Source organism: Heptranchias perlo, chromosome 12 (assembly GCF_035084215.1).
Source record: "Heptranchias perlo isolate sHepPer1 chromosome 12, sHepPer1.hap1, whole genome shotgun sequence".
Classification (NCBI taxonomy): Eukaryota; Metazoa; Chordata; class Chondrichthyes; order Hexanchiformes; family Hexanchidae; genus Heptranchias; species Heptranchias perlo.
Genome location: NC_090336.1, coordinates 39239047 through 39262051, shown reverse-complemented (window position 1 = coordinate 39262051; position 23005 = coordinate 39239047). Strand labels below are relative to the sequence as shown.

The following is a 23005-nucleotide window of genomic DNA, read 5'->3' as shown; positions in this document are numbered from 1 at the left end:
ACATCTCTCAATTGTTTTTACATAGGAACAGGAGTAGGCCATTTAGCCCCTCGAGCCTGCTCCGCCATTCAATGAGATCATGGCTGATATGGGACCTAACTCCATATACCCACCTTAGCCCATATCCCTTAATACCTTTGGTTAACAAAAATCTATCAATCTCAGATTTAAAATTAATTATTGAGCTAGCATTAACTGTCATTTGCGGACGAGCGTTCCAAACATTGCGTGTAGAAGTGTTTCCTAACTTCAGTCCTGAAATTCCTGGCTCTAATTTTTAGGCTATGTCCCCTAGGCCTAGACTCCCCAACCAGCTGTTTTCACCATTAGTATCAACATTTTTGAGGCTTTAAAAATAGTTTCTCTCTATCTACCCTATCAGTTCCCCTTAATATCTTGAAAACTTCGATCAAATCACGCCTTAATTTTTTAAATTACAGGGAATTCAACCCTAGTTTGTGTAATCTCTCCTCATAATTTAACCCTTTCTTGCCAAATGTCTGTCCAATTTAACATTACTAATGCAATCAGCTTCAACCACCTGCCCCCGGAAGTCCATTCCAGTCACTGCCCTCTGTGTGATGTAGTTATATCTGATCTGTCCATTCATCTTCCCTCTTCTGAGTTTCACCCCATGTCCTCTCATTGTTGTTTTTGCAGCCATAGCAATATGTTTATCAGGAATCAACTTGTTCAATACCGTTAAGAATCTTGAATAACTCAATAAGATCCCCTTTCGGGCCTCTCCTCTGCTGTAAACAAACTCAACTTCTGCAGTCTCTCCTGAACAGTTTTTGAGCTGTGAAGGAAGACCATTAGCAAACATGGTTTGAGGGGAAAGTCTGGATTTAATATTAGCTTTTGTGTGTTGATGGTAAAACAAAAGTTAAATTTGAAACTGTAAAATAAGATCAAACACAAAGGAGGCTTCCAACATTGTGATAGTTTCAGGGGTTGAGGATCCAGTCCTCTTGGCTGACCAAATAATGGATTGTAGGATAACAATGGTCAATCCCTCCCTACCTTGTACATTCACACTTGTATAAATGTTAATTATATACAACCTCCTAATGTCAAATCTATTAAAACCTGCAGTAGGGTACGTTATGTTAATCTGTACTTTGTGAATATTTTTAAAGCCTCAAAAATGTTGATACTAATGGTGAAAACAGCTGCAAATACTGTACTATAAAGATTCATCCATAGAGTATTATGATTGCTGCATGGTAATAAGCATTCTGTTTCTAATGCTCAATTAACACAAGGCTGATTGTAGACTCACCAAGTCCCACAATTGACTGTGCGCTCATCATAGTAAATTAACAACTGCACTGTTACCATGCTGCACCTTCTCTGTTATTATAAACATTCCAGCTTGTTTCAGTTGGAGTTGTGGTCAGAGAGCTGATTAAAGGGAACCACTGCTGTTTTGGGTAATAAATTTAGTTGCCGGCCCTTGCCGTACAGTTGCAATAGCATCATTGCAATGATAACAAGCACATGGAGATCAAACTTGGGAAAAGCCATACATTGACACCTCTGTGTTGCAGACGATGCAATTGCTCTATATGTTTTTAAAAACATATTCCAATGTGGGGCAATAACACAGCATTAAAGTACTGGCAAGAAGAAAAATTACATTTGGAATTGAAATCACGAGTGTTGCATAATTTACACATAATCAGCCTCTTCCGCTCCCCTCCCCCACTCGAAGTCATTACCATTCTTTTTGGAACTGCTACTCCACTTCAGTAAAGGAAAAAATAATCTTAAAATATTCATAGACCATGACTCAATCAAGCAGGCCTGATTAACAGGGTGACGCAAGTTTGAATAGAATTATACTGAACGGTTTCATTAAAGCACATCATTATGTTTGGAATGTGTAGCAGGTTACTGAGTTAGCTTTAACCCCTTTGAGCACTTCCCTTTTGATAAATTGAGAAGCTTTGGTGAAGGACTAATGCCCACAGTACAGAGCACCACCAAGGTCGAAAAGAGTAGGAGAGAAGTTAAAATAAATCTAGAAGTAATGAGCATGGATAAGTTTCTTAGTATTTAACTTACTTTCCCATCGGGCGTCAATTTAAATGTATGTTTTTTTTTGTTCTCTTGTCCGTCCCTGTGACAAAAATGGATTTTTCTCTCTGCTGAATTGCTGGAAATAGCATATAGGCAGTAATGACACACAAGGTTATTCCTCAAAGGAAAAGCCATGAGTTCAGAGACCAGACATGCTGGCTGCAGTGGTCCTCACAAGGTGTGAACTGTTAGGAACAACACATTAAGGAAATCTAAGGTGCTAATTGTGTTAAATGGCCAAAGGTTTCACCTTGCAGGACAAGCATCGTATTCCATCGTCAAAGATTGGGTATAAATTTAATATTAAAAAGGAAAATGCAGTCTTTTAGATTTCATCCCTTTCAATTTGAAAATTGTAAACAATTTTACAACACCAAGTTATAGTCCAGCAATTTTATTTTAAATTCACAAGCTTTCGGAGGCTTCCTCCTTCGTCAGGTGAACGATGTGAAAATTTGAAAGGGGTTTGTCACCTCTAGCCTCGACTATTCCAATGCTGTCCTGGCCAGCCTCCCACCTTGCACCCTCCGCAAACTTGAGCTCATCCAAAATTTTGCTGTCTGTATCCTAACTCGCACCAAGTCCCGTTCACCCATCACCCCTGTGCGTGCTGACCTACATTGGCTCCTGGTCCGGGAACGCCTCGATTTTAAGATTCTCACCCTTGTTTTCAAATCTCTCCATGGCATCCCTATCTCTGTAACCTCCTCCAGCCCTACAACCCTCCAAACTCTCTGTGCTCCTCCAATTCTGGCCTCTTGTGCATTCCCGATTTTCATCGCTCTACCACTGGCAGCCCTGCCTTCAGCTGCCTAGGCCCTAAGCTCTGGAATTCCCTCCCTAAACCACTCTGCTTCTCTACCTCTCTCCTCCTTTAAGATGCTTCTTAAAACCTACCTCTTCGACCAAGCTTTTGGTCACCTGTCCTAATATCTCCTTATGTGGCTCGGTGTCAAATTTTGTTTGATAACGCTCCTGTTAAGTCCCTTGGGACGTTTTACTACATTAAAGATGCTATATAAATGCAAGTTGCTGCTGTTGGACAGTATTTCTATTGGGAGTGTGCTTAGATGCGAGAATTTCCTAGGCACAGGGGTCAGATGGATTGCCTACTTTTCAGCCAGCAAAGAAGTATTTAAGACTGTGTCAGCCAACAGAGAAGCGAGGCCAGTTTTGAAACTGTGGCATGTTTCATAACGTAAGAAGTAAGTTTCTGTTTTAAAGTCTATGCACAGAGAGAAAATGAGAGGCGGCTGTTATTTTAGGTATCAAAGGAGAACAGTGAGGTGGATGACTCACTGTTTAATTCTGTATACGTTTCATTTATTTTGTTTGTTGGTTTATAGCCCGAGTCTTGGTCTGATAGGGTGTATAATCAGTCCACCTTTTGAAGAATAGAGAGGCAGATGGTGGCACATGACACATTCCAGTAGCTGATGTACAGTGCAAGGCTTCTCGTTTGTGATCGCGGGTTCTTGTTATCATTTACCTTGATTTTTGACTGAAAAGGTACACTGTGGATTGTAGGGGGGAGTGAGGTCTGTTTATGGGAGGGGTTAGTGATCCTGAATCTGAGAAAATACAAAGCGTGAAAAACCAAAGACATGACATTCTCTCCCATCTTCCTCCGGTTAGAAGGCTGTAGATACTTCCATGAGCACTGTCACTGCTACCTTATGGACAGTGGACTTAATTTGAGCGTGTAAAGCACTACAGATACTATCTTTTACACTTTTCCTCCTTCTGTCCACAGGAAATGAAGCTCTATCCAAAAGTCTGTTTTAAAAAAAAAACTGATGAAACTGAGAGCTGAGAAAGATTCGGACAAGACTGTCTCAACAGTCCCTCCCTCTTTCTGTTATAAAGTGAATCCCAATTGATGGAGAGAGAGAATTGACAATTTTAACCTTACATCTCCACTGAACACTGATCAAAAGCTATAGAAGACTTGAAAGAGTTAAAGATGTGCTGTTTTGATTGCTGAATTTCATGTTGCTAACTGTGATAATCGGGTTAAAGGTATGTTACTGTAACCTTGGGTACTAAAATAGATTCAGGTTCAATTAATATGCAGCAACATTCTATTGACAGTAAGTCAGTTGCTAAGTTGGCTTGAACTTTGACCCAATGGTAACTCCAATTAATGGCCTGAACATTTAAGTTGTTCTGTTTTACCACTTTTCCATAGGCGTGTTACACTCAGCACAGTATGATCACCCGAAGTAGCAAAAGAAGTAATTTATCACACACACAAATACTATTCAGTCACCTCTTCGTGTATAATTGGGATCATAGAGCATGAAGCCTTTTTCCTCTGGAATTATTGGGTCACAGAAAGGCTCTACTCTGCACTTCTTTTCCTGCTTTCTCGAATTGATGCACTGTCTCAAGTGGCTGGCGGCACCTGAAACCTTAGCAGGCCAAAGGTGTGGGCCCTTCATCAGAACAGCACCTGAAACGTTAAGTTGTCTGTTCTCTCCGCAGACGCTGCCTGACCTGCTGAGCGCTTCCAGCATTTTCTGTTTTTATTTCAGGTTTACAGCATCTGCAGTTTTTTGCTTTTTTGTCTGATTTTTTTTTTGAGATTGGTGGTCTGGAAGTAAAAACGGGCCTTACTGGTTTTGGCTTTAGTGAATCTGGCAGGTTTATATTGAGGTTACTGCCAGCTGTGCAAGACCTGCACTCCGGGAACCAGTGACGCAAACACCCCACCTGACACCAACAATAAAAGCAGCTATAAATGGAGCGTATGAACTCTGCTCAGTTCAATCTACAGCTGCTCATCGAGACTAGGCATAATGGAAGCACTTGGACTTGCATCTCGTCACATGGGTCTCTGTTGAAGCTGATAACTTTCACCAGCACAGACCATCACAAAAGCACCATTTTGATTGTAAACTGATAAATATTTAAAACAGATGAAAGCACCATTAGGCACAGCAATTAGAGATTGCTTGTGAAGTACATGAAATATGGATTTCTGAACTAAACAAGATGCAATGATTCTGTCCAAACTATCGCACTACACTGTTGTCAGCAATTTCTAGCTGATGGAACATTGGCAGGGAGTGGTACTTTATGCAAACCACCTTTGAAACGTGCACTAATGAGCTACGTAGCAACAGCTTTGCAAGAAAGTGAAAGAAAATAAATTTGTTTTTATTTGGAAATGTTGCTCTCTTAATAATGCTGCATGAATTTAGCATTTGTTTCAGATTAAGGCCCAAGGTCTGGATGAAAAGGTACATGTTTACGAGCGTTAATCCAGCAAAATATTCAGTTTCTTTCGTCTGAAATGGCCCGATAAAACTCATTTTCTAGACAGCTATATGAAGAATGACCATTTGAGTGAGACAGCAGATCCCTGCATCTTCTGGAGAGAGTAAAGGAAAAGTGGGGGGAAAGGATTTTACATACTTCTATCAAAGCACAATTAATTATAATTATTGTAAATAAATATGTAAAAACGGAATTAGCCTGGTATCTGAATGCCAAAAATCGCCAACCAAAATCCCTGTGCTTTTTAGCAAGCAAAATAGAATTAAATGGTCTAAAGCAGGGACAGATTGATAGTGATAGTGATACAACCCCTGAATTTGTAACATGGCTTATTTTTTCAACTGATAAGATCAGCTTCGAACTCATCATCTTCCTGCCAACGTCCTGGGAATCATTCCCGCAACAACCTTTGGTCTCTGACACGGGAACAGAGTCCTGTCATCTGCAGGACAGGTGTCTAGGACATAGGAATTGCTCGGCCAAGGTCCAGCTAGTTCACTTGCTATCACGATACAATGATAATGGAGTTGTTGGCTCATTCTCGGAAAATGACATTTACAAATGTGCTCTGGTGCAAGGCCGAAGCTGTGAGCTGTCCCCGATAAATTGGAGGCAGTTTGGTCAGTGTGCTTGTGCTCTCGCTTTCTGCTGGCAGCCAGCCACTCCTGGGTCCACTTAACCAGGTTCTCATAATCAGCCTTTATATATAGTAGATTTCACACGGTGTTGCTCATGTTGGGTTGGAGATTATGCTGATGCAGGGGTTGGAGCATTGAGGTGAGGAAGGGATTTACATCACCACTGAAAGAATTTGGAAAGAAGTTTGAGAGACAGTGAAATAAATACTCAGTGATTGGTTCCTGGAAAATATATATGTACAGTGGGGTGATTTTAGTGTTTAATGTAAATCGGGTTGGCGGTGAGTATCCATATTACAATAGGTAAATAACTATGTACACGTAATGGTTGTAGCTACATAGACAACTGCTTGAATACAGTTACCTCAAAAGGATTTCAGAAGTTCATGCTTGCATATTTTGAGGGTGAGATAGATAGTAAGATAGAGGGGTGTGCAAAGGGTGATTCAGAGAGCACAAGTGAGCATGAGCAGGTGCAAATGGAAAAGAAAGCCCAGGAAATAGTTCACCGGAGTGTCAGCTCGGGTCTTAGCTCTGCTAAAAAGGAACGAGATGCAGACTTTAGGGGCCCAGCCTTTAAAGTAAAAATGCTTTCTGCCTTACAAACAGAAAACCAAAGTGTACTCTATGAATAGCCAATCTTGGGACCTGTAGCCTGCCAGCTTGAATCTCTTCAGCTAACAGTGATGGTTCTGGAAGCCTGCAAGAACTCAAAGATCAGATTTCTCACAAAGACACAGGCCACCAACAGGAAATAGTATTATAGGCATTTAAAACAGAAAAATTGCTAAATTGGGGAAAGTAGATCACAAATGGGTCCTGGATCTCGAATCCCACTGACATTCAGTCTGTTCTATAATGAACACAATCTCACCCAAAACTGGACAAACAAATGTTGGAAATAGTTGCTATGTATAAGCAGTGGAACACCACACCTTGGTTACATGCTTGCATTAGTGAGCAACAGGCAGTTACTTACTCTGGGGAAGACTCTGGAGTTAGGCTTGACATCTCCTCTGGTGTAGGTACTGCATGAAGAGAATAGAAAAACATGTTATTTAAATCAAACATGGAACCACTGACATTTTAGAAACTTTTATTCCTGGACATGAAAGTGTTTCAAAAAATACAACGCTATCAAATTTAATGAGCAGTTTAATACTTCAGAAGCTCTTTAATCTATTGATATGTTTTGTTCTTGAAATGATGCAAAGAAATTTGAAGAAGAGAATGACCAAAGTTAATTTTTTCAAAATATATATTTTTTAATTTATATTTTCCCCATTTTGGTGCCTTCCTTGGAAAGGATAAAGTCATAAGGAATGTGTGAATCTGAACACAATAGAATTGGATCCATTTGGACAGCAGGTGTTCTCGATAGATACAGTGAAAGTTCATACCTGAAACTGTCCATCTAACCAAAGCAAATTTTGACTCTGAAAGATGAATCTCAGCTTTTGGATTGAACTCGGGTGCAGGTAGGAGTAATCCAGAAGAATGTCTCCTTATACCGCCATCATAATAAGACAATAAGGGATGCATTTCTACGAGGGGGGGGGGGGGGGAGAAGCTCCTATTAATTTTTCCAACCCCTCTTTCAAAATGGGGCATTAATTGTCAACATCTATTGGCTTATTCAAGGAGTGTTGGAGGTGCTCAAATGTCAGTTTGACTGAGATTCAGACTTCTGCAGGAAGGACCCCTCCTCCCAGGTTCAGTTTTCTCTCCATCCTCAAAATGAAATCACTCAGATTGGAGGACCTCAATATCTACGGAAGCCTAACTGTTAGTGTAAACTGAGACCTGGATTTAAAGTCAGATGTCCCATCTGAGAGTCTAATTTTCCAATACTGAGTAACTCCCATCCGTTCAAGCATCTCATTCCTACAAAATCTCAGATTTGCTCAATTTTATTTTGAAATTTGTATATAAAATTAATTGGCAAAAGTTATTCTGAAACTTACTGCACGTATTCTTTTTTTTCTCTTCAAAAGAATTAATTAAATGGATCTTAAAGGGCTCATTTTCCTCACAGCTCTTACACTGGTGCAACGATGGAAGGGTGAGACTTTGCCTGGCCCATGCCTGCACCCCTGAACCCTGGCTGATTTCCTGGGGTCAGGCTTACTTTAACATTTTTGGTGGATTCCTGGCTGGATTTCAGTCTGCATTGGCAGGTTGGGGGAGGAGGAAGCAGGGAAATCATTGCTGCGGAGCTGGGGAGCCTGTATATACGTAGTCTGGCTCACTGCCTCTGGGATAACCAGAGAAATTTTCTTTCAAACTGGCTGTGGCAATGCTGGATGGCACGAACAAATGGCATTCCTAGCATCCAGCGTTGCTATGGCGCAAAAGACAGGAAATACATCGGGCGGCACGTTCCTGTCATTTGCATATAATTCCACATTGTGCACCTGACATCATTTCAGCTAGGAAGTCCCGACATGGCGGCAACCTTTCACCTTTGCCCGCTGGAGTTATCCCAGGGAGCTGGCACAACTCAGGAAAATAGGCCCTTGCATATTTAGAAGGAAACAAACTAATTTCTTCTCCTGAGATTCTTTGGGATTCATAATGAGGGAGAAATGAATCTACCTTTGGCAGGTGGGGAATAATGAAATGCCCTAAGACCAAGTGGGTTTTCAATGCATTTTTGTTCTTTATTGCCTGTTGAATGTACAGTACTAATATTCTGTCAAACCATTAGATGCTTTTTAAATCTATTAGGAAATGCATTTCCATTAAAGGGATTTTTTTTTTTAAATTGACAAATGCAAATGTTTTATTTGATTTTTGAATGTTTTTTGAGCAGCAAACTCATGAATATATCAGGTAATTAAGTTGTGGGGATGATGAATGTTTTGTAATTTATTCCCTCAATGGTAACAAAGGGAGTATAAGCATATACGAAAGTAATATCATGGCCTGAATTTTTTTTTGGTGCTCTTTTGCAGCCCCATTGTTAGTCAATGAAAGCATGTGGAGGATATGTTACAATAGAGGCTTTTTATTGGGTACATACAATAACTGTCATTTGCAGAGAGCAACAGTTGAATTTACTGTTTAATAACATAAGAAATAGGAGCAGGAATAGGCCATTCAATAAGATCGTGGCTGATCTTAAATTGTAGGTTTCTATTATAGGTTAAAGTTCTGCTGTATGTGATGGGACTTATAGCTTTTGAGAGTACAGTACAATTTCTGCACCACAATGAAAAAACATTTTTCCTGCAACCATTGCTGATAGTAAGAAACTGACTAATACATTTTATTAGGAAAGCAAAAAAAAATCATGGTTATTTCACAATTAGTGGTTATAAGTAAAATTAGTTATGGAAGTAGTAATCTAATTTGTAATTCACTCTAACAATACAAAAATACTGGGGGTCACGGGAGTGCGTAGGTTGAAAGCATTGTTATCTGATGTAGAATGAAGTTGTGGTTACATTGTCAAGGTAATATCTTCATTATATTTACACAGAAACAGCCATTAAAGACACGTGGTTACAAGCTCTGCCCTGATAGGTCTCAAAGAAGAGAAGCATACTTAGTAAAACACTAATTTTGTAATAGGGCCCCTGAGGGAAGTTCATCATACATTAATAAAATGAATGAAGAAAAATAAATCAAATCTTTACAAATATATGTTGGGACAAAGTAAAATGCCACACAGACAGGTTGAAATAAAAACAAGCTTGCCCCCAAGAGAGAAACTAAAATAGATTACAGCAACACCGTTTAAGTTGCTGTAAAATAGGTTTCCCCAAAGTTGTATTTTTAAAAAATTGCTTGAAGTTTATATTGCTCTCAATAGCTTGGAACAGAGGGCAATGATTTTATACATCTGCAAATAAAAACGTAGACTTTCAAATGTCCGGTTTTAACTCCAGGCGGATCTTGGGGGCATGGGTGGGGAGAACAGTTGAAAATTCACCTGCAGAAATCATGCCTGGGCTATTTTAACCCCCGAGCCTGCTGCCAGTCCACTTCCCACTGGGGACGGAATAGGCAGGAAGTGCCTGCCGGGCTCTGGAGGACTAGACTTTCCTTGTGGGGCTCAGAGGAGCACGCCTGCTCCTCCTGGCCCCACAAAGGAAAGTAAAACCTATTTCCTGTTTGGGCCTCTGCATCTTTCTGGCAGGTCCCGACTCTCAAGCCTGGCGAGAAAGCCATAGTGGTTTCCGCTGGGGGTGTAGGATTAAAGTCATGCCCCTGGTGTGTAATATTACTAAAGGCCTTCAATTTAGTTTGACGATCCGGATTCTTTCCCCTCAGTCTGGTTCAGTAATAACTGAAGTCGAATACATTTTAAAGTTCAACACATCTTTAATAGCAGGGTTCTTAGTCTGCAGCATTGATTTGGACTCCTGATAGAGTCCCTCTATGCTGGCAGAGCAAGAACAAAAACATACAGAAATCCACACGTTTTTATACAAATCAATAGGGTTGGAACATACTTAACGAGGGTCAACACCAATCATAAGCCGGGCATAGGTTGCCATGCGAGGTTACATTATTTCCGGCCAATCATAAATCGCCAAGTTCACTTATAAAAGCTTCACTGCGAAAACTCAGTGTTGAACCAAGTTGAATATGATTTCAATTTGTCTGTTGATGATTATTTCATAAATATGACCTTTTGGTTCCAATTCAAACCAATAAAATTCAAGGTTGCTCAATGTTTGTTTACACAGGTAGATTCCACCAGTGCGATGTCCCTCGGTGTCTGCAAAACTCCATTTGTGTTATACAACGGGGAGGGAGGGTGGGAGGTGTGTGTGCGGTGGGGCGGGTGGTCTTTATGTGTGGGGGGGGGGGCTGATGTGTACGCCGGGGGGGGGGGGGGGGGGAGGGCTGATGTGTACGCCGGGGGGGGGGGGGGGGGGGAGGGCTGATGCGTGCGCGGGGGTGGTGGTGGTGGTGGCACGCGGAGGGGTGGCGCGAGGGCGAGGTGGGCATGTGCACGTGGGGGTGGCAGATGTGGAGGTGTGTGTGGCGGTGTGTTTGAAGGCGTGTGTATAGGTGGGTGTGTGGGGATGCGGGGTGTGTGTGCGCGTGATTGCCTGATCCTTGGTAGTCTAGTGTGAGAGCATGCACCTGACCCCTAGCTCGTCTTATGTTAGAATATGAATCTAATTCCTAATAATCACATGGGACAATATTGGTCTGATCTCTAGTAGTAAAGCTTGCTTCAGATACCTAGTAGTCTGCAACGACATTACAAAATGTAGTACCTTGTTGTGGGAGAGACTTAATCCTGGCAGCCTAGCGATGAAAATTTATGTTTGTAATTTTGAAGGTTTAGGCAGCAAGGATGGGGGCTAATATAAGGGAACGGTGGAACCATGCTCCCCCCATTCGCAAGCTTCAGTTTTTCAGAATCCACAAATCTTAAGGTATCTGAAACTGAAACTTGACAGGGCCAGAATTCAAATCTCCAGCAAAAATTCAAAAAACAAAGGCATCGCACAGTAGAAAAGTTCAAAAACAATCCCAGTTATGTCTGGCATAAAAGAGAATATGATCAGAGCATTTCATTGAACTAACTTAAAAGTCAAGTACTGAAAAGAACCCACCTTGTAGTTTCCTGCGGTGAAACCGGGGTGATCCAAGGAAACTGTTTTTGATAGAATTCAGCCGCGTCCTCCAAGGCATCCCTCCAATGCTGGGGCTGGATGGCGGCGTTGGATTCGGAGTGCTCGCCGGACTCTCCTTGGGAGTATGGACTGGTGTGCCCTTTGGGGTGGGGAGGGGACTTCCCCTTGGGGAAGGGTGAGGGGTCACCTGTATTATGGGGATAGATTTGGTGTTTGGATCAGTACCGGGGATCAATCTGACAAGAGAAAGGGGGGTAATCTGGACTGAAGGGATAGACAATTGGGTGGGTGATGTGACTGCAGGTTGCTGACTCTGAACATTTTTAACAGGAGGATTCTGGGGAAGGGGCATATCTGATGTTACAACAGGAAGAGGGTTAGATTTAGTGCTTTGCAAAGGTTTATCTGTTAGCTTACTTTTAGCAGGAAGAGTCTGTGTCTTTGGATTGGGTTGTAACCCTATCTTTGGTTGAAGCACATTACTGGGCTTTGTTGTGTTTCTATTACTATGAGGATCTATGGGAGCATGTGTTCTGGGAAAGAGGATAAGATCGGGACTCTGGGGAGGAACAAAAAACTTTCTGATAGGCTACACGACAGACAACGTCATGCACGGACAGTCAAAGGAGAAAAAACGGACAAGACATAGCATGGTACACAGACACAAATCAGGAAGATGGGAGTGCAGAAAACAAAAATACGTGCTGTTAGGCGGTAGGCAACATGTCATAACAAAAAAGTGAGCATAAAATACCATCAAATACATAGGCATTCAAAATCATAAGATTTACGCCAGCAAATTAATAGGAAGAGAAGCAGCACATTGTAATTCACGTGTTTGATGAACTAAGACCAATAAAAGGCAAACACATGGTCAAAGTGGTAATAATTGTAACTCATAGTCAAAGGGCCCAACCAATCCTTGCAGTTGTTACATTTAGAGGTAAAAATCAAAACGCAAAAAGCAGTAATTAATGAAATGCATGACAATTGAAAGTCTAATGTGGGGGGTTGGTCAGTATCACTTACCCTTGGACTGCTTAGAGGGCTGGTGGAGAGGCCAGAAGATGCTCCACTTATTGACCTGGATCTGCACAGAAAAAGCACACCAGAATCAATTCAGTTTTTTTAAAAACTTAGTTTTTGAAAAAGGAAGTGTTCAAAGTTCATCACCCTCTCAAATAAGATGTACTTGATCCTATGTCTCCTCTAGGCTCCCATTCATCTAAATATTGTAGTGCTTTTTTAAGAGACAGAACAAGGCATTTACTCAATTAGAATAGCATTTTTTTTTGGTTCCTTCAATTTGCTCCTCTTCTCTCCTGAAATTGCTGACTCCTGCTGGGGTACAGTTCCCCAGGCCCTCCAGTGCCTAGCCCAATTGTCCTAGACAATGAATGGTGGGAGGCTACTTGCCTGTGTACGTGCGTATAGGTGTGTGTGAGAAGGGGAGATGGTTGTCCCACAACTGAAGCCTATCATGATTCTATCATGTGCTCACTTGATGTCCACACATGCAGACCTTCCCAGCAGCATCACTGGACACTAATCAGCAGGGAAGACCCTAGCTGATTTGTCCCCTTACTAGGGAGAGATATTGAGGCCAATTGTACCACCCTTACCAGTGCCCCAGCTGAGATCAGCTAATTCAGCACGACCGAATATTGGACCTTTGTGTTCCGTATGGCTCAGGCTTATTGAGCAGTGCACTTACCAACTGAACCATCTGGGGAGCTTGTCACATTAGCTTAAATTATTTTCTCTACACATTATTCTTGTACCATCATATGCTCCGCATGCTACAAATTTTAAGACAAGTGGCGCATTGTATAATGTGAGCCAAATATACAGTACTAGCACATTTAGCAAAAGATCAAAATATATCAAGTCTCACTTCTCAGTTATACATATTAGGGCTGTCAAACAACAATTTTACTTTTGTACACTGCAAACAGCACCTCCTAGAAAAGACACCAGATGCAAAAAATAATTTGCTTTATTGTAAAATTAACATACAAATTTGCTCAATATTGCTTCTGAAAAAATATAATCGGTGTAAAATAAAGATTAATTACAATCAGCACCATCCCATGAGGAAGAAGAAAGAACATTAGGAAACTTGTACATGCAGATATACCAAGCATTTTAACACCCGTCATATTATCCAAGGGAACACCTTTAAATAAACCACCAGAATGCCATGCATAGACTTAAGGGGAGGAAAACAGCATAGATCAGGCCATCAAAACAATTGGTAATTACTTCCCAACAATGTGCACTAGAAATGCTCAGGCTTTTAACAAATAAAAAGAAAATAAATTGGGGAAGAAAAAATTGGGGAAGGTGAAAGCTACCCAAGCCAGAGGTTAATCAACACTGTGGACATGGTGTGCAACAGAAGAAACTCTTGCCATTCAGATATGGGACGGAAACGTCCAGGGAGTGGGGAGAGAGGAAGAAGAGAAGATATCTTAGCTATTCCAACAACCATGTGCACTTAAGGGCATCTAATGCAGCTACCCACAGTGAGGGAGAAATCATGTGAAACACTTTTACTACCTTTCTTCTTTGTTGATTCTGGGATTGGCATCTGTGATATCCAAGCTTTTACTGAACATACTTTTACTACAGTAGGGACAGTAAAACAAAAAAAAACATAATTACATTGGTAAAGAATTTAAACAGGGGCTACTTTAAAACTTGATATATATATAGTTTAAAAAAAGAAAGCTTTTTTTTTACTGAGAGCTATTGACATAGAAACAAATATCTTGAGCATATCAGTATATGTCCTCAGCCCATTCAGGTTAATGAGACAAGTTTTAGCTGTTGGCAGCTGCGCCCACTATTTCAGATATAAAGTAAAAAAATAAGGTGAACACTGAGTTAAGATTAAGATTGCAAACAGTTTAAAATATGAATATTTGGCAAAAAAAAATAGGATTTGAAAGTGCAGCATGAACAGGCCACAATTAACATCCAAGTCTATTGTGGTTCAAAATTGTACGTCTTCCCTTGACACCCGTGACTCTTTGCCATGTAATGTACAGTCTGATCATATTCAGGCAAGCCCAAAACTTCCTGTACTGTACATCCAGCATTTGGGTTTGTCGTACACTCACAGTGTCTCGAAGATAAGACTATAGGTTCAAGGGCAGCACCAGGTCTGTGCTTTGTAATTCGTTATAAAAGCTCCTCATTCTTGGTGGAGTTAACAGAATAATCACCACATCATTAAACCTCAAACATAAAGAAAGCCTAAGATCATTCCCTCTGTTAGTTTGTGAAATAGCATTTAACGATTTGATACCACAATACAACGCTGTACCTCTGGCCGTGCTGTGCCATTTCAATGGCGCGCCGAGCTGGAACCGGAGAGCCTCCATCAGTCACGCTCAGTACCTCCATCGATTTCCTTTCAGGTCGCCTCTTGCCATGTCGATTTAACATTGGTGAGTCTACTCTTTTTCTGGGTGGATCTTTCAAGATCCATGACAATTAAAAATTGCATATTAAAAAAACTTCATTATAATTATTCTGCGCATATTAGACTGCCTTTCTAAAACAGATTCAGAACATCAAAGCTGTTTAAACTGACTAATATTTTGACTAGTAAATCATACTGATGCGGTAAATTTTTCCATCATTTGGTTTGAATCTATTACAAATACTAAAATCAGTAAGGCAGAAATGCTATTAATTGTATTTACAATTTCTTTTAGTTTTAATCAGCATCACCTTTTAATGCAAATGTAAGTTCTTTATTTTACACTCCTTTAATGCAAGCTTTCTAAAAAATCACAGTTACCCATAGCCTATTGACTAATTCTTTGCACCACACCCCATTTAATCATGTGACAAAAGCAGCAGACAACCTTCAACAGAAAGATGTTTTACATAGAACTGATTCGATTTCTGGAAAATGTTGATGTCTCCAGGTAGAATTCACCAATGGACTGATTATAATTTGTATGTGGAAATTTAAAAAAAAACTGATATTGGGCTATTTTATTTTTAAATCCTCCCCCTCTCCTGAAAGCATCGACTCTATGAGCATTAAAAGTCTTCTGGGGCCTCATGAAAGAGGTAACTCTTCATGCATGAGCCTAACACAGTGAATATTGTCAAGCTTTTCAAACGTGAAAGGCATCACAGCCAAACCCAATCCTGTCTGCACTTCACGGTCCACACGCACAGATTTCAGCAAAGATTATTAGATGGCAACCAGGAGCAGGAAACCTGAATGACTTTTACTCTCCGTAGTCAAAGAGCAACAAGGTCAGTTCTAGTAGCTTTACCACGGTCCGGAATAAGATCAACTAATTCAGCATAAGCCAAGGATCGAACCAGAGAACTTCTGGTCTGTATGGATCATCACCACCCTAATCGGGCATTGCATTTTCCAACTCACCCATTGAAGCAGCAGTAATTGATTATTTCATTCCTGGATCTCAAATGCTATATTGTAGGGAATTGTTTGCATACTTTGGAACGCAAAGGCTTGGCTCATTAAGTGTTTTGCATAAAAGGAAGCATCAATAATCTAAATGTGACACTTCTGCTGATAATATTTGTAAAGCTCACAGATATCCAATGTGCTCACCTATATCATTTCGAGGAGGCAAGTCTTCATCTTCGTGGCTTGGATACCGTTCTTTCCGATCAAGAAGGAGAAAATAGATCATTTTTTCTTGATTTTCTCTGCAAATCAGGAAAAAAATCAAATCAGTGTGCTTCAGTCATTTGACAATACTATAATACAATATACCTGCATACAGCTCGACTAATATTATACAATATACCTGCATACAGCTCTACTAATATTATAATACAATGTACCTGTATACAGCTCTACTAATATAATGCAATGTACCTGTATACAGCTCTACTAATATTATAATACAATGTACCTGTAAACAGCTCTACTAATATAATGCAATGTACCTGTATACAGCTCTACTAATATTATAATACAATGTACCTGTATACAGCTCTACTAATATAATGCAATGTACCTGTATACAGCTCTACTAATATTATAATGCAATGTACCTGTATACAGCTCTACTAATATAATGCAATGTACCTGTATACAGCTCTACTAATATTATAATACAATGTACCTGTATACAGCTCTACTAATATAATGCAATGTACCTGTATACAGCTCTACTAATATTATAATGCAATGTACCTGTATACAGCTCTACTAATATAATGCAATGTACCTGTATACAGCTCTACTAATATTATAATACAATGTACCTGTATACAGCTCTACTAATATAATGCAATATACCTGCATGCAGCTCCTCTTTGTCTTTTACTAACACTTCTGTATTATAAAGATGCTGGCTTATGTCGCTATAAATTAAAGTTGATGATCAATTCTATCCACTGAGCAAAAGCCCTGATTTTAACCCATCCTGCCCAGTGGGAATACGACAGGTGAGCGGTTAAAATTGAGATAATCGACTTACCACTCCGCTCCCGTCAGAAACACGCCAACCACCATTTTAATTCTTGAGCTGACATAGGCGGCAAACGCAAACGCACCCACCAGAAACAGGCAGACATTTTGTGAATAATTTAAAATCGGGGTCCTGTGACGTCATTAGGACCCCAAAGCAATTTTAATTAGAGTGGAAGCAGAAGCCTGGGGCAGCAGAGGCCATTGATTTCCTTGTGGGCACCAGAGAGGCAAATCCTGCTCCCTCCGGCTCATGAGGAATCTAAAAGAAATTTTTGAAAACGTAGCTTGATGGGCCTCTTCTTGGCAGGTTTTGCCTGGCAGGGAGGCCACCATTGCTCCCCCGCTCAGGCCTCAAGTTAAAATAGCAGAATGGACCCCGATGATTTTATCGGAGCCCAATCTGTATATTTAAAGAAGACTCTGTCAGACTCGGTAAGTGTCCTGCTCCATTTTAACTGCCCCTCCCCTCCCTGGTTTCTAAAGGCCGGGGGTGGGGGTGCAGGGAGAGAATAAAAATTGACCCCAGATTTTCTGAATCTCATTTTATAGACTGGGAAATAATGGCGCTATCAGATATTGTGATTGAAATACGTGATGAACTTCTTGGGCAAAGCCAATAAACCTCACAGCATGGCTGCAAACAACTACAAATTTAGGGACTGTGTGGCCCCGTTCTCTTAATAATCAGACCCCTGCTGGCATCCCAGTCTGACCCAACTCCTGCTGACAGCTTACAAACTTAAATCAACTTACAACTGATGAGTCCACCGCTCTTAATATGGAGCGGAAGGCCCTATAATGGCAATAAAATTATGCATTCACTTTTTAAATTTCCTGCTTTTTGCTATGCTAGTGACGCTGGGTTATAAAGCCCAGACTAAAATATAATTGATGCAGTCATAAAATAAAATAAAACTTTCTGCAATTACCATTCCAAATGTGGCATAAAGTTTACTCTGTGACTAGTTGTGCCAAACCTGCTCTAAGATTCCAATGTTTTACTAGTGTTATGTGCTATAGGCTAAAAATGGCCATGGTTTTGCAAAGCAACAACAACAATTTGCATTTATATAGTGCCTTTAACGTAGTAAAACGTTCCAAGCTGCTTTACAGGAGTGTTATTAAACAAAATTTGACACCAAGCCAAATAAGGAGACATTGGGACAGGTTGGTCAAAGAAGTAGGTTTTAAGGAGCATCTTAAAGGAGGAGAGAGAGGTAGAGAGGCGGAAAGATTGAGGACGGAATTCCAAAACTTGGGGCCTAGACAGCTGAAGGCACGGCCGCCAACGGTGGAGCGATTAAAATCGGGGATGCTCAAGTGGCAAGAATTGGAGGAGCGCAGAGATCTTGGAGGGTTGTAGGGCTGGAGGAGGTTACAGAGATAGGCAGGGGTGAGGCTATTTGAAAACAAGGATGAGAACTTTTAAATCGAGGTGTGCCTGGACCGGGAACCAATGTAGGTCAGCGAGCACAGGGGTGATGGGTGAATGGGACTAGGTGCGAGTTAAGATATGGGCAGCAGAGCTTTGGATGAGTTCAAGCTTATGGAAGGTGGAAGATGGGAGGCCAACTAGGAGAGCAATGGCGTAGTCAAGCCTAGAGGTAACAAAGGCATGGATGAGGGTTTCAGCAGCAGATGAGCTGAGGCAGGGCGGAGACGAGTGATGTTGCGGAGGTGGAAGTAGGCGGTCTTGGTGATGGAGCGGATATGTGGTCGGAAGCTCATCTCAGGGTCAAATAGGACGCTGAGGTTGCGAACGGTCTGGTTCAGCCTCAGACAGTGGCCAGGAAGAGGGAGAGAGTCGGTGGCGGGGACCAAAGAGCATTAAGTTTGCAAACTTTTGAAGACAGGCCGTACAATTTTATGGTGTCTGTCATGGCCAAACAGCCTGTTGATATACTTATTGCACAAAGTCATATAGAAGAATGAACAATGTGACAGAGTACTGCCCCTGTCTGCAACACTGTATCCCATTATGAGTCACTGCCTTGATATTACAACTTTCACATATTTAATTCAGAATTTTATCTCTGATAAGAAGGGAGTAGGGAAGACATTTGGGGGAGGAATGTTAGAAAAAAATCACAAAAATAGCTCCAATTATAATGGAATAAATAATACTAATGTTTCAACTAACCAGGTTTCTCCATTCCAATATGTGTGAAACATTACCCTGATTTTCTCTAAATCTCTTTACTCAACTGAACTGTAGCAATTCAATTATACTCTGAGAAAGGTATCTGACAGTCTCTGCACATACTTCATGAATGACCAAGATGAGAGCAGATGAATACACTTGTGACCGTGCACCCGTTGCTAAAATCACTATTATTCTTTCTTCAAATTGCCATATTTAGGATGAAGATAAAAATTCATGTTGAGTGATGAAACAGAAATGGATTTATTTAAAATGCAGTGCCACACGTCGCACCATGAAATTTTAAACAGTGAAATAATGTGCCATTAAACAGGCACAATAAAGAACACTGCAGGCCACTATTCTGGTGGGTAATTGCCCCATGCTTGAGGTGATAAATGTGGGATGTATTGAGCTCTACTTGTTGGGTTCTTCAGCCTCCAGAATGGACCTAGATTATATTGAATTTATTTGGAATAAAATTGTAAATTAAATGTGAAAGTTGTAATATTAAAAACACATTTCTTTACTTCACCAGTTAACTTCCCCTAAAGAATAGAACACTTTTATTTTTTAAATGTGTGCTTCACTGTTCATAAGGCAGAGGGATGGGATGGTGTTGAACTCATTGAAAAATTGAATATTTCACAGCTCTGGGGCTAGTGGGAGTCCTGAGCAATCTACAGGTATATTAAATTGCAGTAACAATACAGGCCAATGATTTTCAATTTTAACCTTGGATGTGGATTCTTCTGCTCCATCGGGTGAAATTACCATTTTACTGAGCTTCTCTCTAGGTCGCACAGATCTAAGATTTAGGAACAGATTTGCATGTGAATTGATGCTTGTTGGAGGCTAGATATTTACTGTTGGAAGTCATTTCATTACTGACTTCTTAATATAAAGACATAGCTGAGATTCAACACCTTTACCTTTCCTAAAATTGAATGCTTTTGATGCTGGGGTAACCCAGCATGCACAAATCCAAATCTTTTTCATTCAGTAAACTGCACGTTTTGCACTCCAAATCCATCCTGAGATGAAGGAATACCACCTTAGGGCTGGCTTAATGATGGTGTACATCCGAAGGCATAAATGGAAATTGGGGTGGGGGGGGGGTCCAAGATGGTAATTGACACATTGGCCTAGAAATTCACATTTCTGTACTCCAAGACTCAGTACATTGATTCTGTGGTGTTCTGTGCCACCAATGCATCCTCGACAAAAAAAAGTTATTTGTTAAACTGAGATCATTCCAGAAATTATTTTTGTCAGTGTCCCCCTACAAATACCCCTTTAATTTAGCACTGCTGGTTAGGTTTATTAAACATGGAGCTCCCCAAGACGTTCACAAGAAGCAGCTTGCACTGGATTTATTGCTTTTTCACAAATGGATCAAGCTCTTCGATCCCTTTAGAGTATAACATGCTTCACATCAAACGACAGAACAGTTACACGTCTAAGCTGTTTTTTCCCATTCAACAGCTGATAGTACAAGTTGGTAATTGGTATTGTTCTGGCTGAATGAAGAAATGAATGTTGTAATATTTGTAAGAATCACACAATTAATGACAGACAATGGCTATAATTGTTACAAATGGAAAATTAGCACAATCTATGAATACCATTAACAAATATAACTTACTCTTCTGATACCAAATCTTGCATGAGCTTGTTCTTGTCTCTAAAACAACCTAATGAGTGCATGCTGTCCAGGACGTCTGGATCGATGTCCTCCAGCGACGGAAGTGAACGGATCTGCACCTTTCTTGGAACAGGCTGCTCTGGTTCGGGTTCATTCTTACCCCCGCTGTAAGAACATAAAAACCCAAAATTCCAGCTCCATAAAATAAACTGCATTTTTGTTTTAAGCAAATAGAATCATTTTCTTCATGCTACTTAGATGTTTTCTCATCATTGATTTCTTTGGGGTAAAACTATGCTCACTGAAGTGATAAATGTCTGTCCTGGGAATTAGATTTTTTTTGCCAGATAAAACTCCCTTTTGCTCTCTCCAACAATGTATCTTAACTCCAGCAAAACAACACCAGTGGGACGTCTGAATGAGAAGGACAATTATTGCCAAATTATTGTGCTGTGGAGTGCACACTAGAAACTGCCCACACCAATTTCAATTAGGGCCATTATAACCAGCAGACAGAGGAAAACTCAAACTTTCTGTCTGCAGTGGAATTAAACCCAGAGGTGAACAGAATGTTCTGACTCACTTAATAATATTATCTTCCCTTAAATTTCCTGACTGAAGCAGCTGAGAGACTTTAATTTATATAAATTGATATTTTTGTTTGATTTGAAAGAATAATGTTCTCCGATTAAAAAAAAAGTGTGATCTAGGTTGACATTTAGCTTGAAATTTCACAATAAAGAAGCAAACCAAAAACAGTGAGGCATTTATCTCATATTCAGAGGTGAAAGGAATGGTGAAGATGATAAATTAGTCCTGCCCGTTATACAGGATGGTGCTACGTGTCAGTCCCGCTGGGGTTACTAATGGCAACAAATGATCAGATACAAATCTCTTACTGACTAATTCATAGAACAGCATCAGAATAGTTTACAATCTGGTTCATCCATATTCATGTCTTAGAATTGTTGAAAAGTGACTTTTGCAAAGTGCTGTATCTGTATCTGACTCAAATGGAATATGTATTCCTAGCAACGAATTCCCAAGTGCTGAGATCCCAATGGTAGCTGGGGTGAGGGGCAAAGACCGAGGAATCGGCTCGAATCACCCTGGACCACTTTCATAAATGTCTTAATGGCCAGTTACAAAGGCACAGGCACCGGCAATAGCACAAGCAGGTTGGCTGCTTGGCCACCCTCTCAACTAGTGATTAGCCTGTTGCATGGGAAGAGAAAACTAAAGATGAAGGAAATAATATTTTAAAAATTGAGAAAGAAGAGAACAAATACAGAAAATAGTCATTTCACAGAACACCATGTTACATTTTGACAAAAATATTTTGTTCATTATTTTCCCCTTCTTCTCCTGAAGACATCTAACTCATGCTTGGATACAGGTGCCAGCCATCCTCTGGTCCCTCACCATTTGTATTAAACTAGGTAATGAGTGTCAGCAGACTTATCGATTGTAACGGACACTATATCCAAGATCGATCCAGTCCTCACTTGCCCACAAGTACACTTTGCAGCAGGAGTGACTGAAAGCAGAATATCCAACTGATTTTTCTTCTGGACTTAAGAGCAATGACTGAGGTCAATTGTAGCACCGTAATGCTGCCCCGACTGAGAATGGCTAACTAAGCACAGACTAGGAATTGAAACTGGGGTCCTGCTGGTCTGTATGGCTCAGTCCCACATTGGGCTTTGAGCTTATTTACTAAGCCATTAGGAAAGCCGTATTTTCTTAGTTTAATGATTTTTGAAGCAAAATTGTTATGCATCAAAAATGTCCAAGAATAACTGAACATCAAAAAGAATGGAAACCCATGATTTAAGTTCAAAGTCTGCTGTGCTATGTAATTCCATTAGGCTTCAATATGCCAGCAATGTCACACATGATTTGTGAGAGATTAGGAAAGTCTAGCAGGTCGAATTTGCCAGAAGGAAACAGAGATATACAAGTTAGGAGCAAATAAAGAAGCTAATAAATGTAGCCAAACTAATAGTTGTACTTACATATACCAAGAATGTTTTTGGATCTGGTCTAGCTGTTAAGGGAAAAAGAAATGAGTAATATATTACTCATATGAAGAATCAAATTATATATAAATATTTTAATAGAAAATTCTCTCACAACAATGTAATATGTTTT

The 23005-nt window shown here is 40.3% G+C and overlaps 1 protein-coding gene across 6 annotated transcripts in view; it reads right to left on the bottom strand.

The window, feature by feature from the left end:
- The window catches only part of LOC137327980 (serine/threonine-protein kinase BRSK2), a 734949-nt gene that overhangs the window by 77020 nt on the left and 634924 nt on the right, over positions 1-23005 (bottom strand). For 3 of the 6 annotated variants that reach the window (XM_067994008.1, XM_067994005.1, XM_067994007.1), the window contains exons 9-16: positions 22870-22901; positions 20855-21019; positions 16200-16297; positions 14925-15075; positions 14156-14221; positions 12626-12686; positions 11576-12185; positions 6979-7027 (exon numbers count right to left, since the gene is read on the bottom strand). In XM_067994008.1, the coding sequence (XP_067850109.1) occupies positions 6979-7027; positions 11576-12185; positions 12626-12686; positions 14156-14221; positions 14925-15075; positions 16200-16297; positions 20855-21019; positions 22870-22901 (1232 nt within the window). The remainder of the gene's footprint in view (positions 1-6978; positions 7028-11575; positions 12186-12625; positions 12687-14155; positions 14222-14924; positions 15076-16199; positions 16298-20854; positions 21020-22869; positions 22902-23005) is intronic. The other 3 variants (XM_067994009.1, XM_067994006.1, XM_067994011.1) reach the window with 3 other exon arrangements.